This window comes from Apus apus, chromosome 4 (assembly GCF_020740795.1).
Source record: "Apus apus isolate bApuApu2 chromosome 4, bApuApu2.pri.cur, whole genome shotgun sequence".
In the NCBI taxonomy this organism is placed as follows: Eukaryota; Metazoa; Chordata; class Aves; order Apodiformes; family Apodidae; genus Apus; species Apus apus.
The window spans coordinates 86,256,763-86,279,905 of NC_067285.1; the positions used below are offsets into that span (position 1 = coordinate 86,256,763).

At 37.2% G+C, this 23,143-nt stretch overlaps 1 protein-coding gene across 7 annotated transcripts in view; it reads right to left on the minus strand.

The window, feature by feature from the left end:
* Window positions 1–8,411: 8,411 nt before the first annotated feature.
* TRMT9B (tRNA methyltransferase 9B (putative)) overlaps window positions 8,412–23,143 on the minus strand; it is a 107,175-nt gene continuing 92,443 nt past the window's right edge. For 5 of the 7 annotated variants that reach the window (XM_051616542.1, XM_051616543.1, XM_051616544.1 and 2 more), the window contains 3 exons: window positions 14,834–14,988; window positions 11,462–11,635; window positions 8,412–9,758 (listed from right to left, as the gene is read on the minus strand). In XM_051616542.1, the coding sequence (XP_051472502.1) occupies window positions 8,725–9,758; window positions 11,462–11,635; window positions 14,834–14,987 (1,362 nt within the window). In that variant the 5' untranslated portion in view covers window position 14,988 and the 3' untranslated portion in view covers window positions 8,412–8,724. Of the gene's footprint in view, window positions 9,759–11,461; window positions 11,636–14,833; window positions 21,772–23,143 lie in introns of those variants that run through there. The other 2 variants (XM_051616546.1, XM_051616540.1) reach the window with 2 other exon arrangements.

The window sequence follows — 23,143 nt, forward strand, 5'->3', positions numbered from 1 at the left end:
TTCCATTTGCCAAAGATACATTTCCTTGCCATCATCCTTGAAATCTTCATATTTATTATCAGGTGGCTATCACTGCACTTTTTTTTCTCTTTATTTCAAAGTCCAGTGTTAGAATGTAGAAACTGTTTGTGTCGCTGCTGTATTAAATGTCTCTTTAGTATATTTCCACCAAAATAAATTTTTTGATACTCTGTCTCCAGTGAGTTCTCATTTATGCTTCTTCACTCTCCCTAAGCCAGAGCCTAGTATGTTACTGCAGAGACATGATCTAGCACAGATTGAGAGGTTCATGTGGGTAACCTGCTCAGAAACACTAATGGTTTGTTTAATATTTCACAGATATGTCGATTATAAATTTGTTCATAGTTGAAAGGCTTCTTTGCACAGTACTAAATCACTTCATGTTTCCTGTAAAGTCTTTACTTGAACTGAAAGGCAAAGGTGAATCTGAGGACACACAGGGCTTTTATTTCCTTGTGAATCTCAAGTAGAAGCTGCAAAAAGAATGGGAGTTGGGTGTGACAGTGGCTCACTCCTTGAGTGATGGAAACACTCCTGGGCCACTATGGTCAAACATTTATTCTGCTATTAAACTAACTGGTCTACTATATAATTAAGCATAAGGTGAATCACCTAGGGATCTTTGTTTTGCCTCTGAATCAAAGAAAGAAAATCCCAAGGTAAACTGGCTTTTCTGATACAAAGACCAGGGAAGCCAATGAAAGACTTTGAATCAGATTTTGATGTAACTACTCCCAGAATTAGGCCAGATATTGCAGGCTTGAGCAGTTCTCTGTTACTGTCTTAATGTGGTTCTCCCTTCCCTTCTTCCCTACTGCTTTCTTTTAAACATGTTCTGGCTGGCAGCTCATTCATACTGATGGCTTAGTTCTTTCTTTCTCACTATCAAATTATTTGTTTGTCTTTCAGAAATTGTACCAAGCACTAATTACCGTTGCATAGTAAGGTAAATAAAACTTTTCATACATGTAAAAGGAAAAAAAAAAGAAAAACAAACAAAAAAACCCACAAATTTAAAATATTGCATCAAATATATATGCATATACATACGTGTGTATCTGTATCTGTTCATTATTTAATACAGGACTTAGAGTAACCTTTTCAAATGGTGCAGTGGTCAGTGTTGGTACAGCCAGTCTTCATCAAATGGAGAGGGCCAGATCCCAAGAGGCAGTGAGTGCTCTTGACTGTTATTGATGTTGATAGAAACTGCTACTGCTCAGTACAGGCAATGCCCTTCATCAGGCTATGTCATTGAATAAAATATTCATTTAAAGCAGCCTGAAGATTCTGTGTGTGACTTGGTATCTATTAATTCATCACCATCTCACCTCTAGCATTCATCCAGACACAGTGGAAAGCAGCTTTGGCCAGTGAGCCACAAAACAGTCTGTTTTCCCTCATTTTAAGTAAACAGGTTTAACCTCATATTAAATGGCTGTGCTTGCTCTGCACTAGAGCATTTGTTCTGTCCAAGTGGCTAATTCCTCCTTTCACAAGAAGCACTCTATTTTACCCAGTCCAAATGTTCAGAATTAAACCTGACCGTTCTGTGGTATGCAGGCAAACCTGTGAAGGGTTGACTTATTCTCAGTAGTCCTGGCATGTAGCAGTCTCTTCTATAAAGACACAGAAGAGTGACACAGAAAAGAACATGATATTGCCTCAGCATAAATCCTCCCATGAATTACTTTTATCCTGTGCAAGAGGAAACATCAGTTTTCAATATGAATGTGCACACACAGACTTCTTTGTTAGCACATTGGTAAGAGGTGGTATTTTCAACTACAGGTTTAACATCTGCTTAAGCCCCCAATCTTTGTCTCTGTCTCTTTTATTCATGACAGTTTCAAAATGTCTAAGAGCCATAGAGCAATCCTCTCTTTATTCAGGAAAGAGAATTTAGATGCTGTACAAACAGTAGCAACAAGCAGTTAATATTTTGCAGTAATCAACCTACTTTGTCACAACAGAAGAGGGCAACCTCATCCCACCCTACTGTTCCTGTTTCCCCTGTCCCATCCACATAACCCTCAGCAAAGAAAAGCCCTTGTAGAGGGCTAAGGGGGATGAAGAATTTAGATGCAAAAATCTTTTCAAAGCTAGGAGCGCCACTCATAACATCCATTCCTTCTTTTCCCACATTTCAGATTGGATATGATCGCAATTGCTGAGACACCTCATGCTAGAGGTTTGCTGTTAGTTGTTTTATTCTTTTGAGGGAGTGGGGGGGGATTGGTGTTTGAGGTTTTGGTTGGTTGTTTTTTTCAAATCAGATTGTTCAGATTCTATGTAAGACAACTCTTCCCTGTTGGGCACTAGAAACAGCAGCAAGCGCATGTGCTGAGTTACCACAAGAGCTGCAGAGGCATCTGCTATCCAAGCACCTCAAGCCCTAGGAAGAGGCAGGCATAGCTTAAAGAGTTCAAGACATACCCAAGTGAAGACAGTGATGAACAAATAACAGCAGGGAATAAAAAAGAAAAAAAAAGAAAAAAAAAAAAAGAAGAAAGGAGGAAGAAAAGAGTTATTTGTAGATGATGCCACTAAGTTTCGCACTATTAGAGATTTGAAGTGCCCATAATCCCCTAAATTGCTCATCGTAATGAGGCTTGTTATGATGTTTGAGGTATTAAGGATGGGTTTTTTTGTCACTTTTACCTTAGCTGTCAGAGGTAGAGGTATGAAGACAGCCTGGAAATATCATCACCAGTGGAGATTTAAAGGTAAAAATTAAAATACATATGTATTTGTATTCATCTGAGTTGCTAATACTGTATTGGTTGTTTGGCTGTATCTGTCTGAACAGAAAAGAGGCAGACTGAGACAAGGAGTCTTTGGAAGGAAATGCTGAGAAAGAAGAAAGCAAATTAAATTAGAAAGAAACAGAAATTAAATAGAAATAGTGGAGCCCTTGGTTATTAGTGAAGCAAAGTGAGGCTGTGCAATCACATTCATCTGAATACAGAATTCTAATTCTATTTACAACTCTGGAATCAAGCCAAGTATTGAGTAGTTCACTCAAGGCAGATTTTGAAAACTATCTAAGTACCAAAGATGCAGGTACATGCCCAGTATAGTCTTCTCACAGTATCTCTCTATCTACATTATTAAGGGGGAGTCTCAGAGCAATCCTTTCTTTACTCTGGATAATACACCTCTGTTACTGTACAAATAATAACAGCAAGCCACTGGTATCCATTACTGCTGAAAACACACACTCTTTAGTGCATTAACACTTGTTTAATCTGTGTCAACAGCCCTTTATACAAGCAAAGCTTGTACCAATGTAACTATATTGGTAGATGAGTTAACTACATAAAACCAATGCAATTCCAGACTGTGGGCATAGCTGAGGAAGTTTAAATCAACTGGAGTGAACTGAAGCACTCAGCAAGAATAAAAGGAATCAAAATAGAACATGCTGCACTGAATTGATGGAGTTATAAAGGAAGTAAAAATTATCCCTAATCAGTCTTCCTCTGCATATACCTAGCCTTGTAAGTGTACAGGAAAGAGGTTTGAACTCCAAATGGTGGGAAAAAGGTTCATTTGTCCCTCTGCACAAGCTTTTGAAGTAAGATAGCAGGGAGATTTCAATGAAACTCTCCAGAAAGTAAGACTAGTCAAAACAGGTACCTCTGCATGTCCTAAGAATATCAAACAATGTTGACTGTGCTTTCTCTGCTGTGATTGCTCCCATCTTTACCACTCCCCCTCCATTTCTCTAAATACTTCCTATCTTTAATCTTTTTCCTTAGCCTTTCTCAACATTTTATCAGATTTGATTCCCTCTTCATAAGGACCATTCCATATCCACTTGAAATTATATTTGTTATGACCCTATTGTCCAGACTGTGCTCATACTACTTTCCCATAATCTAAATATTATTAGGTTACATACTCTGCACTACTGGGCATGTATTAATACTCATCTGGATGGTCCTCAATCATTACTTTAATAAACATATCATTATAATAAGTGATCACTGTAATTATACAAACACAATAAATGATCATTGCAACTGTAAAAACACTTCTAACATAGTATAGCTGTAACCTCACCAGGCAATTGCATAGTTCTGATTACTTTTTTTTCTTTTCTGATTTAAATTGGTGCAAAAAGAACATCAACAATCCCAAAGAAACTCTTCAATGTTATCTTATACCACAAAGTTTAGTCCTGGATGATTGTAAGTAGATTAGAAGGAACAGCAACTAATTCTGCCAACCATCCTGCTTTTCTATCATCAACCAGAAATACAGTACTAATGTAATTAAAAACTATATTTCATCACCTTTATTTACCTAATTCAAATAACTGCATTTATTACTATGTTGACTGTGGCTGCCTAAAGACAGACTCCTTGGCTTCCTAGCAAACCACTGTCCTTACCTGCTCTGTATCATGTCTATCTGGTCTAACTTCTGGAGCAAATTGTCTTCTCAAATTTAACATTCATTAAGAACCTTCCCAGACACAGAGTTTCCAGTGGCTAATGTATTTATTGACTGATCTAAAAGCACATAAATTCTATAGGAATTAATATTTTAACCAAAATATTAGAGAATAGGTTCCATGTGTGGAAAAAGAATTGACTATAGAATAATACCTATGAATGGTTTTGATCAGCAGATTGGAAGATGAAATCAACAGTAGCTGCCACAGTTCATATACTGTAAGAATAAGAAATGCTGAATTCACAGAAGATATATATATGTATATATTTGACACTGATACACTTCATTTTCTTGGAGTACTGAAGTAGCCACAAATCCTGTAAAAGTGCTAAGCAAGAAAGTGGGTAGACCAGTAGATTCAACACAATGTTGGTACTAACACAGTGATATCAATACAGCTGGATGGAGACATGACATGGCCAAGAGGACGCAGGACTTCTACTCAGAATCTACCCAGGTGAGTAGAATGACATCATCATCCAGGTGGTTCAATAACAATATTCTGCTGGTGGAAGATACACAGCTCTTCACCCAGAATTTTAAACTGTGCAGGTAATTTGTATATAAATATGTACCAGAAAAAAATCTGCTAGAATATTTATAGCTTTCATTCCTTACCTGTGCTTTTAAAATTCCTACACCATAAGCTTGGAAGAAAGTAAACTAGTCACCATCAGTAATAAAAAAATAAATAAATAAACCCCCCTAAAACTTCTGCACATCTGAAGTAAATATTTTAAATGTATTTTAAAAAGGAAGAATATATGTCATTTATAAAAGATTGTAATTTTATTAGTCCTTCAAAAATAAGTTTGTTCAATTGTATCTTTTTAATTGGAATTCTCCATTTGGATTATAGTCTGTAAGAGTAATAAGGTAGCAGCCTTTGTTTAGCCAACTCAGACTGACAATACTAGGAAATTACATTGTAAAAAATCATGACAACTTTTCTCATGTAATCAAGACTTTTTCATGTGCCACTTAAAGCTACATGAGCAGTTTAGGAGCAATCGTAGCCCAACACAGTCAGAAGCAGGTTTGCTATTGACATAATCAAAATGAGAACATTGCCTATTTGTCAGACAATAAATACAAGAACATGTATGCCTTTTACCTTACAAAAGTCAAATCTTGTAGTCTGGATACTGCTCAGAGTTTTAGCATGCAAGGACAACTGGGTTTTATTTATTTATTTATTCATTTAATATAGATTTTTAAATGGTATGCACACTTCTCTGAGCACATTAAGCATGTCTGTAAGATATGGATTGGGATCATGTGGATTCTTCTGGAAATAACATTTTGCTAAGATGGGCCTCATTAAAAGAGAAACCTATCAAGAGAGACATTCACCGTGATCTGAGGGAGGTAATCTGGCTTCCTCTAAAATTATAAAGATGCTACTGTCCTAGACAGCCTCTATAAATAAATGAGAGACTGAAAAGGGAAAAAAGGCTTGTTGTGCAGACCTCATATTCATGACCTCAGCTGACCGATCCCGTCTATAAAAGTTATGTTACATGGTGATTATACATCCTCAGAGGAAGACTGAATATTTGAAAAGAATACAGTTTACCAAACCTCCCTTTTCCTTCCCATAGAAATGTCTAACAATACAATCCAAACTTTTATGTAATGCAACTTAATGGCATCATCTTAAAACAAGTGAAAATCCAATACAGTAATTAATAATGGTGAAAAGCACTGGCGGGCAAGAATCTCAAACCAAACAATGCACAGAAAGCCTACAAAAGCAAAAATAGTTTGAAGTACCTCAGTGGCTTTGAGCTGACAATCCTGTTCCGTACAGCTGATGGAGTTCATTCTAGAGCCTGAAACATAGATTCAGCCTCTTAGAAGGACAGTTGTTGTTGTAAAGAGAAAGGAAGCATTTATTTTTTTTTTTTAGTCTACCCCAATTTTTCAGTCTGCTGGACTACACACTGAATAGTCCACAGATAGACAGAAGAAGCACAGATAATAAAATTGTAATGTTCCTTCTCCCAGTTAACTAAGCCAGTTAAGATTAATAATATTTTATAAATATTTTTTACATGTGTGAAATAGAGTTCCTGTGCATTGCAGTGTAGGGACAAACCTTCAAAATTGCATATAGGATGATAAACAATTACCTTTCCTAAATACAGCCCAAATCCAGAGATGCTGAATATCCACTGACATATCTTATCTGGAAGCAACTGACTTTTATTTTAAAATCCTCAAGCTCCACCAGAAATTCCCAATAAATAAGGCAGTCCTCAGCAGTCTAATGAGAATATTGCAGATGGGGTGTGGAGCTCAGCACAATCCATGCCAGTTCTGCAATATGCCAGTGTAGGCATTTTTGCACCATGCTTCTTTAAACAGAAACAGCTAGACCCAGCAATGCAGGAAATATTGCTAGTTTCCTAAGGTAAGGCTCAGACATAGAGTCTGAGAACCGCAGCCCTAGACTATATTAAAAGTAATATTTAGAGTGGAATAATATTTCAGATGTCTCAGATGCATGGTTCTTTGACCATGCTTTTATTTTCATAAAGCAGTGGGAAGTGCAAGTGATACAAACCCAGGAAGAATAAAGTACAAGGATCCCTAACTATGAGGAAGATGATTGCTCAACAGTCATCTCTCCGATAGATAAATCTATAGTACAACACCATGTGGGAATTCTCCTGGGCAGTTACATCCAAAATTACTCAGCACCATCAAGGCTTTCTACTGAATAACCCAAAACGTATCTACTTACACAGCATAGATAGGAAAAGTTTGGCATTTCACTCCTGTTGCTTCATGTTCAAAGTTATTCGGTCATTATTAGGGCAGACAACTTAATCGTGTAGGACTCTGAAGCTGCTGTATCAAAGGGTTGTTCCCTGAGGTGAATGTGTGCAGCTCCATTACAGGTCACTAAACCCACTGTCTGTAAATAAAGCCTAAAAATCAAGTAACTATGTGCTAACAAGGCAATTAGCCCAGCCCTGTTTCAGTTGGTAACAATTACAGTTTCACTACTCATCTTCAGAAGCCAGGTGCATTTTATCCACAGCACATATAACTTCACATCAGAAGCCTCCTGCTGAAAGGGGTGAGATTACTTGGGTGTAAATAACTATATGGGGATAACTGCTACAATCTAGTACAACTGGATGACAATGTGGAATCATGTTCTGCAAAATGTATGTCTTACAGGGAATGGGAAGGTTCTTTAAGCAAGCTATTATTACTTAGGTCTCAAAAGATTCATTTAAACTGCAGGAGACAGGATTTTGTATTTTTTACACAAGCTGGGTGTGTATCCTTTTCCTATCTACATTATTTAACAAAATATTTAATGTATATATTCATGTCAGTGACTGAGGAAAGCAAATATGACAGCTGACCAGATGTGCACTGGAATAGTATTAATTTTATCTTTGCTTCCCAGGCTTATGAAAAAGATAAACGTATCTCAAATATTTGATATTTTGTAACCTTTACATAGTACTGATACTCTCACAAATCCCTCTGACTTCCATATACACATAACCAGCAAGAAAATTAAGATAAAGTATTTGTGAGAGCTAACGCATAAAGCTTAAACCGCACCTGAGACACAGATTCTCTTTAAAATGTAAGTCCCAAATACTGTTCAAAACTTGTTCTGTCATTTGCTCCCAAATACAAACCTCAAATTGTAGAATATGCAGAGCTTCTTTTGTACATAGTTTCTGCCCATTAACATCTCCACTCCAAACTAAGCAGCACCGGGAACATTCCAACTCCCAGTTCTGCAGCATGCAGTGCACAGTCAAATACATTATTAAACGTGCCTGTCTTTCTGCTTATAGGACTTCAAGAACAAGGGAGTAAGGTGACACATTTTCAGTGTTTGAAGAACAAAGCCTAAATTTTCTACTGGAGGATATTTCTCATAAAAGATGGCCTGATCCTTGTCTTATAAAAAGGTTTTATTTTCCAATAAAATAGTATATTTTAAAAACACCATTATTTGCTATAAGCAATATAAAACTCTTCAGTTTTAACTTCATAAAAGTTTAACAAAACATAAATATTGTTTAACACTTATATTCCTTTATACAGACCTTTCATTAGATAGCGAAATAAGTAGAGAGTTAATAACTCAGAGATGAATGGCACACAACTGCATAAGATTTGAATTCCATACCACACTGCACAATCACAGGAACACAAGGAGCAGCTTAAAATCCTCAGTCAGTAAATTCTGCTTTGTTCTCTTTACAGCTATGTTCCTCTTTTCTCTGCAATAATGCACCAGTTTCCATGGTCATAACAGGAAGAAAGTATCTGAAGCTCAGGCACATTCTCTTCTATCAGGGAGCACAGCTCCCCTTCCCGAAAAACATGATAGTAACGCATGAAGGCTTTTGTATCCAACGTGGCATTAGTTTGGTCCCCAACAGACACTGCTGAATCCAAAGCAGAGTCAGAAGAGTCAGCTGTTGAAGTCCTTTTGAAAAACTTGCTGGCATTAGACTTACCAGGACCATCATTATTACAACTGCAGCTGTAGTCTCTGTCTTCCACTGGGCCATTTATAAATGAGGCTTCTTCCCTCTCGCTCTGAGCTACACTTTGCTGTCCTCCATGTAAACTTAAATCCTTCAGTGCATCTGTGGCTGGTGACCACTGTGGTTTCTTGAGAGGCAGACTTTCCACGAACACATCATCATCATCTAAACTTTGTTCTTTTAACAGTGCTCGATGGTGACCTAAATCCAAACTGCAGTGTCGTGAATGTTGAACAGGTACAGTACTGTTTGCCCATTCTTCATTCTTCAGAGGCTTCATTTTCTCAGTTTGCTTTCTCAGGGCTGATTCATCAAGTGATCTGGAGAAAAACCACGATCGGAAAGATTTTCCTAAAGCACTGTAAAATCTGTTTTCTTCCTCCGAAATTTTCACACAGCAGGCTCTGGACAAGCAGTGGTCCATATTGTGGGAATGTTTTGAATCAGTTTCTGGCTGCAGATTGGTTTGGTAGCTGCAATCAGAGATGACTAGCTGTGCTGGGTCTATGTCTCGGCTTTTCACAGTGTGCACAAACTCACCCTTATCTCCAGACTGATTTGATTCTGAAAAACGCTGTGAGCACAAGGCCTTGTTCCAAGGAACAAATACATCTTGTTTCTCAAAGCGACGATTCTTTTGTTCCATAGCCCAAACATAAATCATCATCTGGCCTCCAGGTATCAATACCCTCGCCATTTCTTTTATTGCCTTGATTCTTCTTTGTTTAGTCGAGAAATGATGGATCACTGTGAAAAAGGAAAGGCATTACATGTTGAATATTAGTAAGGACACAGAATTTTCATCTTCACCCTGCTCTAGGTGTTTTATCATCTTAGTCATTATTAGCAGAAATATCACTCACTGCAGATCAGCAACAGTGCTGAATTTACTGGTACCACAGAGCATGTTTATCCCAGAACAAACTCTCTTCAGTGGATATCTCTGTTCAATGGATAAAAATAGGCAAATCCCAAAGAAGGAAATTATTTCATTTCAAAATAGGGATTCAAAATAAGTCAGCCATATGAGTTGGAGGTTTCTCTTTCCCTACATCACTCCTAAAAGATCATAGCATGACTAGCTTTCACTTAGGTGCCTGGCCTTCAGGTGAATCAGGTAGGATTGACTTTAGATTTGGGACATATTTCAGACCTACCTTACTGGAAACAAAATCTTTTCACCATGTAACGAATACAGCAAAAAGCAGTATCAGTAGAAAGATATTCTGTATTTTTACAGCAGTGCACTTTCAAAAGAGCTAGTGAGAAAATTTGCGCAGAAATATTTTCCATTCCATTAATTTTCTAGAAAGGTGTTGCCTTTATAGAATCCTTGTTTTTTCCTACAGAAAAAATAAATTAAAATAAAGTATCCTAGTCTATATCTGCATGTCTGAGAATTATGATTTTTTATTTTATTATGTAGTGCTATTCAAATTATGCTATTAAAAATACCACGTGAACTTTTAATCTTGTCAGGCCTATAACTCATAGGACCATTAGATAAGTACACTATCCTTCCAAGTCAGCTGGTCTGATAGTACTGAAACTATGTTACAAGACCTGAAATATGGATAAGGCTCATTGGTTAACCAGCCACATGAAAGCAAAGTAATAGAGATACTGCTTGCATATTAGTCACTCTTTCTTCTACCCTGCATATGCAAAAAATGACTTTTAAAATACATTTCTATTACAGTTCAAGTAGTTTGTTGATTGCTACCAATAATAATTATCATGCTTTCTACTTCTGCTGATACAGTGAATCAGTCTGAAAGAAGTTCAAGCAAAAGAAGAACTAAACATGTAGACTGTATCCAGATACTCTAACCATTCATCATCTACCCTTCTGCAGTTGATATTTCTCAAATTATGAGTAATACTTTCAAAAAGAGAGGGCAGAGGAGTTAAGATGCTGAGATGCTTCACTCGTTTTTGACAACAGGCCCTTATGTGGCTCAAAATTTCTATTTCATGACTATTCTAAGTGAAATTTGTATTCATAACACATAAAAGTTAACATGATTCAACTCCTGCTATAGAGAAAGCAAGGCTTCATTTCAATGCATGAGCTGGTCAAAACAGATCCTAAGGAGGAAAGAAAAGTTTATCTTGACCACCTAATCTGTTTAAATTGCAAGCAGCCATGTTAATATTAGTTTTTACTTGTTTAAAATGCATGCTGGAAGGAAATATTTTCTCCACAGGGTGAAAAAGACCACATATAGACAAACAAATGATTCACATACTTTCCTGGCCAACAGTGCCTCTGTGCAATGGAACTAATTTTTTTTTTTTCATGTTTCCTACATTCACTTCAGTAATATCTGATGTGATTCTAAGGGAACTGTTTCAAAACAAATTTAACTGAAATAAAGACACATGGACAGAAAAGGATTAAAAAAAAAAATCCATTTGCTGTGGGCCAGAATGCATATATATTGTCTTACCTCCAATTGAAATGACTGCATTGAAGCACTGGTCCCTAAAGGGAAGGTTAAGGTTGTCACATACCAGAACTTCATCATCTTTCTTCCTTGCAATCTCTACCAAAGGTCCACAGTAATCACAGCCAAGATTATACACCTGACTGTTGACACTGAGATACTTTCCAGTTCCACAACCTGAAGATAAGAATACTAGATCAGAAGTTGCATGTTCCAAACAGTTGCTATCCCTCCCAAAGCAATGAAAAAAACCAAGGAGGCTTTACTAATTCTAAGATTACCTAGAAAACAAGATGAGAGCTTCCCTCTACTAGTCTAACTGCTGCAGGGTTCATTTGGACTGTTTGAAATTACATGTTCACACCAGTAGGAGTGTAACAGATAAACTTCACCAATAAAACAATAATTTGTGCTCCTGATTCCTTAACCAGTTTCCCCAGAGCCCTGAAATCTCTCTTGATCACTTTCGATGTTCTCGTTGCCACTATATCACTATCCACCTGAAAGAGCAAAAGTGGGTGGTAATCTGAAGGCCTCACCAGGATGAGAAGTTTACTTATGACACCCTTTATCCAGGCCCCAGGAAGGCAGTAAGCTTCCCTAAGAAGGTTATGTGTATTTGCTTTCCTAACAGAAGGTTACGTGTACTTCTTCGGGGATGAAGGGTAAGTGCAGGTGGGAGGAGGAAGGACTGATCCTCTGCAGCCACTATTGCCTATCTTAGAGCAACAAAACAACCATGATGCTTCATACAGGGCCTTTATATAGCCTGGTAGCCACTTTCCAGCAGGATCACAGATGGGCACCCAAGAAAGAGTAAGAACAGGGTAAGCATTTTCCTCAATACCCCTCCAGCTTCCAACTACTTTCTATTCAGGAGTTTTCTAGAACCCAGGGTGGTTTGTCTTTTTAGTGACCTTTAATAGATCTCTCTTCCAAGAAATTCCTCATGCAGTACCTCTCCAGAGCATCCCACTTCTCTCCAAGAACTAAACCACAGCTGTTACTGACACAAGCCAGAGAGGACAATTTCCACTTCAGATACAGACTTGAAAATAAGCATGAACTGTAAAAATTCCTGCCATGTCACAGGGACGCCGTCTTTCTGCCTTTGAGCCAAAGGCATGTAAACATAACAAACAGTTCCAGAAGGATCCTAAAAGGATGTCTTCTCAAGGACTGTGCTGTATGAAATTGAAATCTTTCAGAGTGTTCTCTTCAATACTGTATGCATAACAGGCACTTTTCAAAATTAGATTAGGAAACGTTCACTGCAGTTTCGGGTCAGTAGTGAAGAATAATTTCTGAAAGTTGACAGCCAAGCAATAGGGCAGCAGCTTGGCAAAGAGAACCATCTCTGTATTGGTAATTCAATTTAAAGGCCTGGAGTTATCTTTAGAAACATCACTGCTTCTTGCAGCGCTGCTGCTCTCATTGATGTTAATGTGCACCATTATCTAGAGAGACAGCAGAGGAACTGCTGGAGAACAGCACAACACTTCAATGGTGAAAAAAGAACATATTTCTAAAGCAAAAAGCAAGCACTGTTCTTTGAAGTAACACTTCAAAGAAATGGGAAAGATTACTATTGTTAATGCAGCTCAAGGAATACATGCAATAAAATATGAAGCCCTGCATTTTAGAAAGCACAAGATTTAAAATCATTATTGGTTTCCACGTTTGCAGAAGGAACACATTTAGTCAAACGTACATTAATTTAGAAGATTCGGTTGCTTAATACATGTTTTTTTGGTGGAGTGCTGTTTAATCACACTGAGTTTTTGGAAGTATAGAGTTCTCTGGAACGAAGATAAATACTGGCAGCACTCTCAGTACTCTAAAAATGTACATTTGCAGGAGAGTCACTTTTAAATGAGGCATCAGGAGGTGGATTCCTTCATGAAGCTGTTAACAATTGCCATGCTATTGTTATTTATTTTGATAAAATAACAATAAAAAGGCAATTATAAAAATGATATTTCAATCTGCTACCAGTACCATGCTTCATGTAAAGCTAGCAAACAAAAACATTTTTAAAAAGGTGGTATTAAACAGAAAATGAAATTATCAATTAAACATCTAATTTTGAAAATTTTGGTGCCACCAGGCAACCCTCCTCCCAAAATACATACAAAAAATGGACACAATATTCAGACACCTGAGATCTCATTAAACATCACAAAAGGAGGTCCCTAATGTGCCTTGATGGGAATAGTCTTATTGGCAACTGTAAGCATCTACCTCCTCTCCAGATGTAGCACATGCACTTAAATTATTTCAGCTGAAACTGTAAGAGGATTATCTTAAGCTTCTAGAAATCACTGTGATGACTGCTGATATGGCCTCAAAGAACTTCAGCTAAACTTCAAATTACTTCTATTGAAGTGACAAAAAATGTTGACAGAGAAATATTGTGATAAGATGGCTGTTGAATGAGTGCATGCCATAGGATATTTCCTGAGATTATTAGTTGAAATGTTGCAGACAGGTACGAGAAGATAAATATTCAAAATAACAACAGCCAAGTATTTTTCTGGTACTGTGGTACCAGAAACTGGAGAATTACATGTAATCTTTTGATTATGGCTTACATCATCTTCAAAGAATGGTTTTCTCTGATACAATAAGGCAGATGCATAATTTATTCTGTAATCTATTTATTATACTTTGCTGCATAAAAGAATTTTATTCACCTAAACAGGACTACAATTTGGGAAATCCAGCGCTGTGAAGGAGCATCTTGCCTGCAATGATGTACTACATAGCATTTCAGCCGTAACAGAAACACAAAGCAACATCAGGATCTGGAAACTCCTAAAAAGTCTGGATGTGAAACAGAAAATCAAGATGTAAACTGAATTTGTAGGGAAAAGAAGGCCATAGCAGGAAATTGAGGTTTTGGTGTCTGTATTAAGGATCCTAAGGAGATTCTCAGATCGTATCTATTTTATTTTTTTAACAGTGATCACATCAAATCTCTCTTACGTTAAAGCCTAGGTAGAAGGAGTTTTAGAACAAAAGAAAAGCATTACATTGCAGACCAAGAGATGCAGAGAAACTGAAATATGAAATAAATGAGCCATTAAAACCATTTTTTAAAAAGGCCTCCAGGGGAAGGACAGACCACTAAGTCTGTGGGGAAAATGGTAGTTCAAAGCTTAGCTCAATCAAAATGATGCAAAAATCATATTTACTGGTTAGCTGATACACTGTCAAGGAAATAAACCAATTGGAACATGGCATCTCAGTTCAAAAATAATTTGAAAACAAATTCAAATGAGTTTTAAAAACAATTGGTCAGATGGACATGTGTTTAACATATAAACCAATAAAGTCTATAGACACTCATCCACAGCACCCCACGGAATAGCTTACCTATGTCAGCAACAAGACTGCCAGGCTTTTGTTCCAGCAGAAAGTTTCGAACACGAGGCCATGCTTTGCTCTGCAGATCACTGAAGTAGGCAGCTGTGCTTTCATATACACTATGCACATGCTGTTTTTCTAACTGGGTAGCCTCATGTTCCATCCTGAAAATGTAACGAAAAAAGATTTTGTACAGCAAAACACAAACTGTTGTAGCATGGACTTTACACTTTATAGACATACATAATTTAGGAATTTAATTTACATTAATAGAATCATCACACCTGTCCAACAGTCATCATACTTATAAAATGTTCTTTATTCAAAGGATCTGATCTTATTTTACAAAAGTAGAGAAAAACTTTGAATGTATCATCTTGCCTGAAGAGGATTATATAACCTCGTGTGCCTATTCAATAATATGCACATTCCTAAGTAAGTTCACCAACATGGTCAAGGCTTATCCGGTGCAAAATGGAGCCTTTATTCAGAAGGAATGCAGAATGGTGAGCAGGTAGGCAAATGTCTTCCAAGAAACTAAGCAATATATTATCAAGATGAAATTATGAAAGTGACTCTTTTTGCTGCATTTGAAAATGTCAGAGGCAAATACTTTAAACACACAACTTCTTCTGCTGCTTTCCTTGATTTTCAAATAATACACATTTTTAAATAAAAAATAAAAAACAACAAACAACATGTTTGTTACTCTCATCTTTGCTGCTGAAGTAAGTTATAATGAGAAAAGATTTAAATTCCAATATCGCATATAATAATAAATAATGTGAGGTATTCAAAACACCCGTCCTACAAGCACAATTTTTAATTAAGAAATTGGGACTTAATCCTAGTGACTGCAAAATAAAAATTATTTACTTCAAGTTAAGTGTGTGTGAGTGTCTACAGGAATAGTATCTAGTACTTGTTCTGTTTCACTGGATTTAAGTACTTGGCTATGTAAATGGTTAGACAAAATTGTCACAATTGTCACAGTCTATTCTGACTGTAGTATCTATGAATATTTGTCTTCAACACTCTTATGTTTAATGGTTTCATAACCTTCACTTCCCTTTTTTCTGGCATGATCCACAATCTTCTTTTATGATGCATTAGCTCACTTTTAGTGAGCCGAATATACACACGCACACACACATATGTATACACACATATATATACACATAAAATTCAGTAACACTATAGTAAATTCCTAGTAGACACATTTTAAAGTGTCATCTTAAAGAGTGAAAAATGATAACAGACTGAACAGCAGAAGCAGACAGTATTGAAACACAAACTTGAAATGATATTACATGTGGCAGAAGTTACTCAGTCAGAACATTTCTCAGAATGTCATTCCAAGTTACGTTGTCCAACAGGATGGGTTACTTGCAGTAATTTCAAATTATTATTCTTTAGAAACAAAAGCCCATTCTTTTTTTTTATTTGACCTTTAAAAATAAAACAAATTAAGTGTTTCATTCTTCTCTGCCTCAAAACATACCCTGTTTTGTTGTTTAAGTGCCTAGAAATCCTCTGTTTATAAGTAGAAATTCCAAAGACTAACAATCATTTTGCCATCTGACATGCTCTTTGATCAAGTTAATATTTCATGTTTGGTTACTGTGTGGTTCAGTGTGTCCAAGTGTTTTTATCTTTCCACTTGAAGCATTTTGTTCAATCTTCGCAGTTCTCGGGGGGGGGAAGTTTAAAAGTTTTATGGTTTCAGTCACTCATAATGAATTTCAAATCTTACAGAAATTCCAGTTTATACCAACTACAGAAGTAGCTGTATGAACTGAAGGTTAATTTGAAAACTTTAAATAAACACAAACACCAACTTAGACTTGACTTAGAAGATAGTAAGAATTTTCCCATGGATACAATGTTCTATTATACTTTCCCTAAAATGTCTTTATTTAATTCCAATGCAGACTGAAATTTAATTTAGTTTCCTACTGCATCACAAGACCATTAAGTTTTTCCTTTAACTTTCTCACTCACCAGGACAGATGCTGAGTCTCCTGCTATGTGGGACATGCTAGAGACATCATGTATTACAAGAATGCATTAGAGGTTATTATTTTTAGATATGCTTAATAAACACTGTCAAGATAATATTCTGGTTATAATCTTAGAATAACAGTAGTGTACTAAACTATCAATTATATAATTTATCATTTCATTACAATTTCTATTCCTGCTATATTTTGTGTATAATTAAGTCATATGATGAAATCAGACTTGCCAATTTGATTTTCCAGTCAAAATCCATAACACTATCAGGTTTTACTTTGTAGTACAGCAGATAAACGTCCTAACGATAAACCACTTAATCTCAGTCATAGAACCATGGAATCGTTTGGATTGGAAAGGGCCTTCCATATTATCTAGCTCCAACCCTTCTGCCATGGGCAGGGACACCTCCCACTAGACCAGGTTGCTCAAAGCCCCATCCAGCCTGTCCTGGAAAACTTCCAGGGAAGGGGCATCCATAGTTTCCCTGTGCAACTAGTTCCAGTGTCTCGCCACGCTCATAGTGAAGAACTTCTTCCTAATGTCTAACCTAAATCTCCCCTCTTCCAATTTAAAGCCATTACCCCTTGTCCTCTTACTACAAGCCCTTGTAAAAAGTCCCTCCCCAGCTTTCCTGTAGGTCCACTACAGGTACTGGAAGGCCGCTGTAAGGTTTCCCTGGAGCCTTCTCTTTTCCAGGCTGAAAAATTCCAAATGTTTATGAAAGGCAAGAAAACTGTGGAGTCTGATCTGGCTTGCAGCTGTACCAGTTTCACACAAGTCTAAAGCCACTAAAAGCATCAGAAACCTAGAACTAAAAAAGCTTATAAACCAAACTCAATATCCTTATTTCTCTTTATAAACAAAAACAACCATGACAATTTTTTTTGTATTCAAAGTACCAGACAGTGTCTCTGCTACACACAAATTGTAGAAAATGTTCAGTTCATCCAACTTCTGTATTGTAACTTCCGGGATAATTGCAAAGTCTGCTTTGCAAAGGAGGTAATGAAAATCCAGAATGTCCAGAAATCCCACTGCTTTAGCCATCTGCTCCAGTTCTCATTTAAGTAACCTGGAAACTTCTTGATAAGCCAGTAAAGAGCAGAAGGTAGTAATTATGGACACGCTGTCCCTGTGTTCAGTTCCTCTTTTCTTGTGCTTTAGCTTATGCTCCTGTCAAAGGGTTCACACAGAGACTTGATGCAGAGTAAGGAGAGTGCAGTAAACTGGTGCCCAGCTGTTCATTCATTCTGCAGCAAGTCTTGACAAGACCCCAAAATGTGGATGCAGCTGAAGCAATGTAAGACTCCTGCAAACAAGTGGTTTGGATAACAAATATAAAGGGGGATTCTCTTCCCTTTCAGTGCTTTCTGGTCATCGAGGTTCATTCATGAGTGTACAAGAGGCCCCTGTTGCAGCTGATCTATAAAGTGAGAAAACTGGATGAAAGTTGTAGTGTCATTTCTGTTGAACTTGCAGGGAATTGAACCACCAGTCCACCACATGTGACTGTGGGATACGAACAAAACTGTTTGAAAGTAACTAAGTGACTCTTTTCCTACATTGCTGCTTATTTCTATTAAAAAAAAAAAAAAAAAAAAAAAGGCAAAGTGAAAAATAAACTGAAATCTAATAGCTTTCCAGGGGGCAAAAAGAATTGTACAAACATATGGTATCATATATTTTCATAGCTACTTATCTCACTAAGTATCTCCAAAGGAGACTCCAAAGGAACCTAATTTCTTCCTTTTCCATTAACATTTTGAAACCTTTTAGATAATTAACTTTTCAAGGATATGGAATGTCGTGTTGCTTAGACATTTTCTATCACTGCCAAAGCAGTAAACACATTTAAATATGTGATCTTGAAATGACAACAACCAAAAATTAAGAATTCCTGTTTAAAACATTTTTAAATGTCAGAATTATTTTTGAGGAGGTGGGGGTGGGGTGGAGGGCATTCCAGAATTTGTTTTGTTTAGTTTTTTAATGTGTCTGACTTGCAGTTTTGACTGTATGTATTAAATACTTTATCCTTCAACGGACAAAACAGTTGTTGGCTCCTGAACGCAAGGGGTGCCCTAACACTGAAGTGCAGGAGGCAGTGTTCAGTCCAAAACCCTGACTCTGCCACAGCCTACCCCAAAGCTTTCCACATCTTCCTGTAGTTCTTCTGAGTCCCTTGCAGCCCTCCTCATCCACCTCAAGTTGCTCCTCCCAAACACCTAAGATTTTAATGTCTTCCTCTCTCTATCTTAGCATGTGCTATGGTACCACTACTGTTTTCATTTGATGTATAATATTGTGAAGTCTTGACCTGACCTACGTTCTGCTTCTCATTGTCTGTTTCCAGGCCAGTCAAAATACCCAGAACATATTCTAAATTTTTTTTTCAATGGTCTCTCAGAAGTGCCCTGTGATTTTCCCAGTAGTCATCAAATCCTGCCTTGCTCCTGCTTGTCTTCAAATTAATTGATCTGGAGCCATGGGCTTTTACTTGTCTTCCCTCCTGCAACTGCCCATTTTCTCTAACTCTTTTATGATCAGCAGGAATTTACTCAACTCAGTTTGAGAGTCAGATATGCAAGATTTCAGTCTACTAATGAGGGCCTCTCTTAATGATACTCTTCATGCACTGATGGCAACTCTCAACCCCATTTTGGATTTGTAGAACCCCTACTTCAAAGATCTAGGAAATTCAGCACAATTGTGTCTCTCTCTGTTGCTACAGCAACATAAACCTTGGTTACACATGCAACTCCAGCTACAGATGCAATAACCTAATTAATCACTGGCCTTAAATTGAACAGTATAAACCACAAGGGCCAGGTCTATGTCCCACAATACCCTGCTCTCCAGCCATAATATGTGCAGCTGTAGCTGATGCTGACAGCAAGGTCAAAAGTGAGGTAGTCCAATATGCATTCTCTCTCTTCATCTACAGAACAGGGAAAACTATGGATCCAGTGAGCAATACTTCCAGGTTACTTCCAGCTTGTGCCAGAGTCACCAGTCTTTTCACTCAAATATAAGTAGCCGTGGGAAGCTAAGGGTGCAGCCCTAATCATCACCTATATATCATAGTCTTTTTTCCAAGCAAATACAAAAATCCATTTAATCCCCAAGTGCAAGACCCCATTGCAGCCCTTCTCATAAAAACCCTAAAATTTCTTTATCAGAACTTTGTTTACTCTTGGGATTTAATTTAAACAACCCCCACTCTGTTTGACACTGCTTTCTCATCTCATTAATGAAAGCAACGAATAGGAGCATGATGACACACTAAATTGCTTACAGATATGAATCAGCATGTAAAACAGCTTTATTAGTAAATAAAGGATAATGAAACAAAATAATAGGAATCCTGCCGTGAATAGTTTGAGTAGCTGCAATGAAAGTTTGGCAAGATGAGATGATTTGCTTATGTGAGGCTAACAACTCCAGTAATTAATTTCATCCACACATGAACTGCTATAATCCCCTGGAAATACACAGCCTGATGTCAGAGCAATGGGAACTCTGTGCCACTTATCTAAAATTTTACTGAGCTGGTCCTGATTCAGGACCCTTTTTCCAGTAAAGTTTAGGAAATTCTGAAGTGAAAACCAAAGAGTTGAGACATGTTCGACAAATACCACTGTTAGCTGAAATGTTCTCTGTGAACCTGGCATTTTAAAATAATTTCACTGATTCATGCAGTCACTCTCATTGTATTTTTCTTACTAAAAGAATAGCAAGAACCTTGCCCTAATGAAAGATTAAAAGCACTGAGGCTGTTCTTTCAAGAGCTTGAACTAAATAAGTTTATGGGTCGAGCTCTAGTTACTCAAAATGACAACCACTCACCATCACATTCATTCTGTTAGCTGTATTTTCAAGTCCAGAGAAAAACTAGTATTATTCACTGCACATTCTTGGACCAGTTAATCACTTAATATTATTCTTGCTGTTTTGCATTTACGGTCATAGTCTACGTAGCTGAAAGGTCGCACTGGAAACAGATTTATTTCACTAAGTACATAAGCTCCATTATGTAGACCAGTAACATTGTGCTAAAATGACAATGCACAAACACAGACCCTTTGCCATTAAAAAACACCGAACAGAAGCGTGCTGAAATTGCACAGTTCCTTTAAGCATCTGTTCATCTTTACTCTTGCATCTAAACTTCTATCTTACCTCCCAGCATAGAGATTTGCTTCCTACAGGGGTCCCACACAGTCAAAAATCCCTGCTACCACATGTGCCCTGACACGTGTCTTCAGATGCTGTACAGAGAAACACCCTGTACAGACATTAGAACAGGAGGAGCTAGGAAAAATTTGGTCTACCAAGCAGACACAAAAACCCTACAACAAGTGATGCTGAAAAGACCAAAGTATTTATTTTTTCTTCTTGCTCTTCTTTACTACTCATGTTAATTGTCACCAGGGAGCCAATACATCAGTGACAAATGGAAAAGAATTTAGGATGGAATGCAAAATAATAGGTTGGGACTTTTAAAATAAGTTCAGGGTTTTCAAAACAACTAGATTAAAAATCAGTACTTAGGGAGGTAGCCTCAGATTAGCCACTCTCAGAGCCAGCAGAAATTAAAGAGAAACTAAAAAGAAATTACATTTGAGAAGCCGTAGGCAACAGGTAGAGATCCAAATCTCATTATGTTGTCATAAAAAAAATTAAGGACAATTGGTTCAGATGAAATTGCACTAGAAGTTGGTACTGTTTCGAAGAGAATATTTAGAATGTAGTTATCAACATCACACAGGAACAAAATTTGAGAAAATTTGTTTGGGAGTCTGTCTTGGGTACTCCTCAGTGATTTTTTTGCATGACAGATTAGAGAGTAGCATTATACCTGCAGATGGATCAAACTGACAAGGGCTCAAACACACTGGATGATGGTATTGGAATTCAAGTGTTTTGACAGACTGAAAAAGACAAAAGCAAAGTATTTCATTTAGATAAGAATAACCAACTATGCAAATAAAGGCTGAGGGAGGCAAGATGGGATGCCTGACAGCACTTCTACAGAAGTGGATCTGGGTGCTATACCATTTCACAGATTTAACACCGTACATCCTATGGTGTTAGGGTGGATTTTGCAACATACGATTGCAAAAAATGAGTACCTGCACACAAAAGCAGGGTAAACACGTGCAAGTTACATAAAGCTGTCCATCTGCTACATCAGCACTGTTGTTATATCAGTTTGAATATTATATCTGATTTCAAGCAAGAACTATGTAGATCCACTGGAAATGTTACAGAAGGGAACAACAATGATCAGAGTTCATTGTAAATCTCTAAGAGATCAGAAATCAAGTAAACCTCTGGGAAAGATGTTAGTTTCTTGGGTAGATCTTGTCCTTTCAGACAAGGAAGGACCACCTTCTCATACAAGAAGGGCTGTAGCAAAGAGGAAGAGAGTAATCTGTTCTCCAAAATGAAGGGTAGAAAAAACCCACGCAAAACCCAGTGGGTTTTAACTACAGCAAGGAAGATACAGGTGAGGCATTTTAAAAACAAGAAGGATGTAAAAGCACTGGAAACACTTCTGGAGTGGGTGGGTCATGGAACCTCCATCACTGGGGCCATAAAAACATAGGTTAGTCAAGCCCCTGTCAGAAAAATACACTGATAAGGATCATGAAGCTTTAAGGAAGGGAGATGATACCTCAACATCAAGCCTTGTGACTTGGTGTATCTATGGACAATAAAACTCCCATTTTTCAAGTTATAAGCAAGATTCCTGTGACCTGCTGTATAAAAAATGAAAGGCTGAAAGGCTGCTTTATTACTCTTTAACACAGGCATTGTTTTTGCAGCTAAATTAGTACACGTATTAAACTAATTTCTTCCTGAGTTTCAGCAGGTTTGTTTGTTTCCAAAGAGCCCTGCATCAGTATCACACAGCCCCTGGCCATGCTATACTACTCGTAAGTTTGAAATGTAGTTATTTTCTCTCCTTAGTCACTGTCTCTCTCAAGTACTTGTAAACAGTTATCTTGTCTTCTCTCTTTATTTACCCACAGTTAACTGAGCATTAAATATTTAGAACTTTTCATCCTCTCTGAGGAATCAATTGAGGTGGTCACTGTTGTAATTCTCCGTATCCTCTCCATATGTCTGCATTCCTCATGCCAAATACATTCGTAAGAATATCTGATTTCTTAATGTCAACCTACAATGCTGGAACTACAGCTTTCTAAACTCCTTTTTTTTCCTCACACTGGGTTTGTATTTAGAGTATTATTTCCAATTGGATTAATTTAAATTTATGCAGTTTAGTTCTCCCTTTTT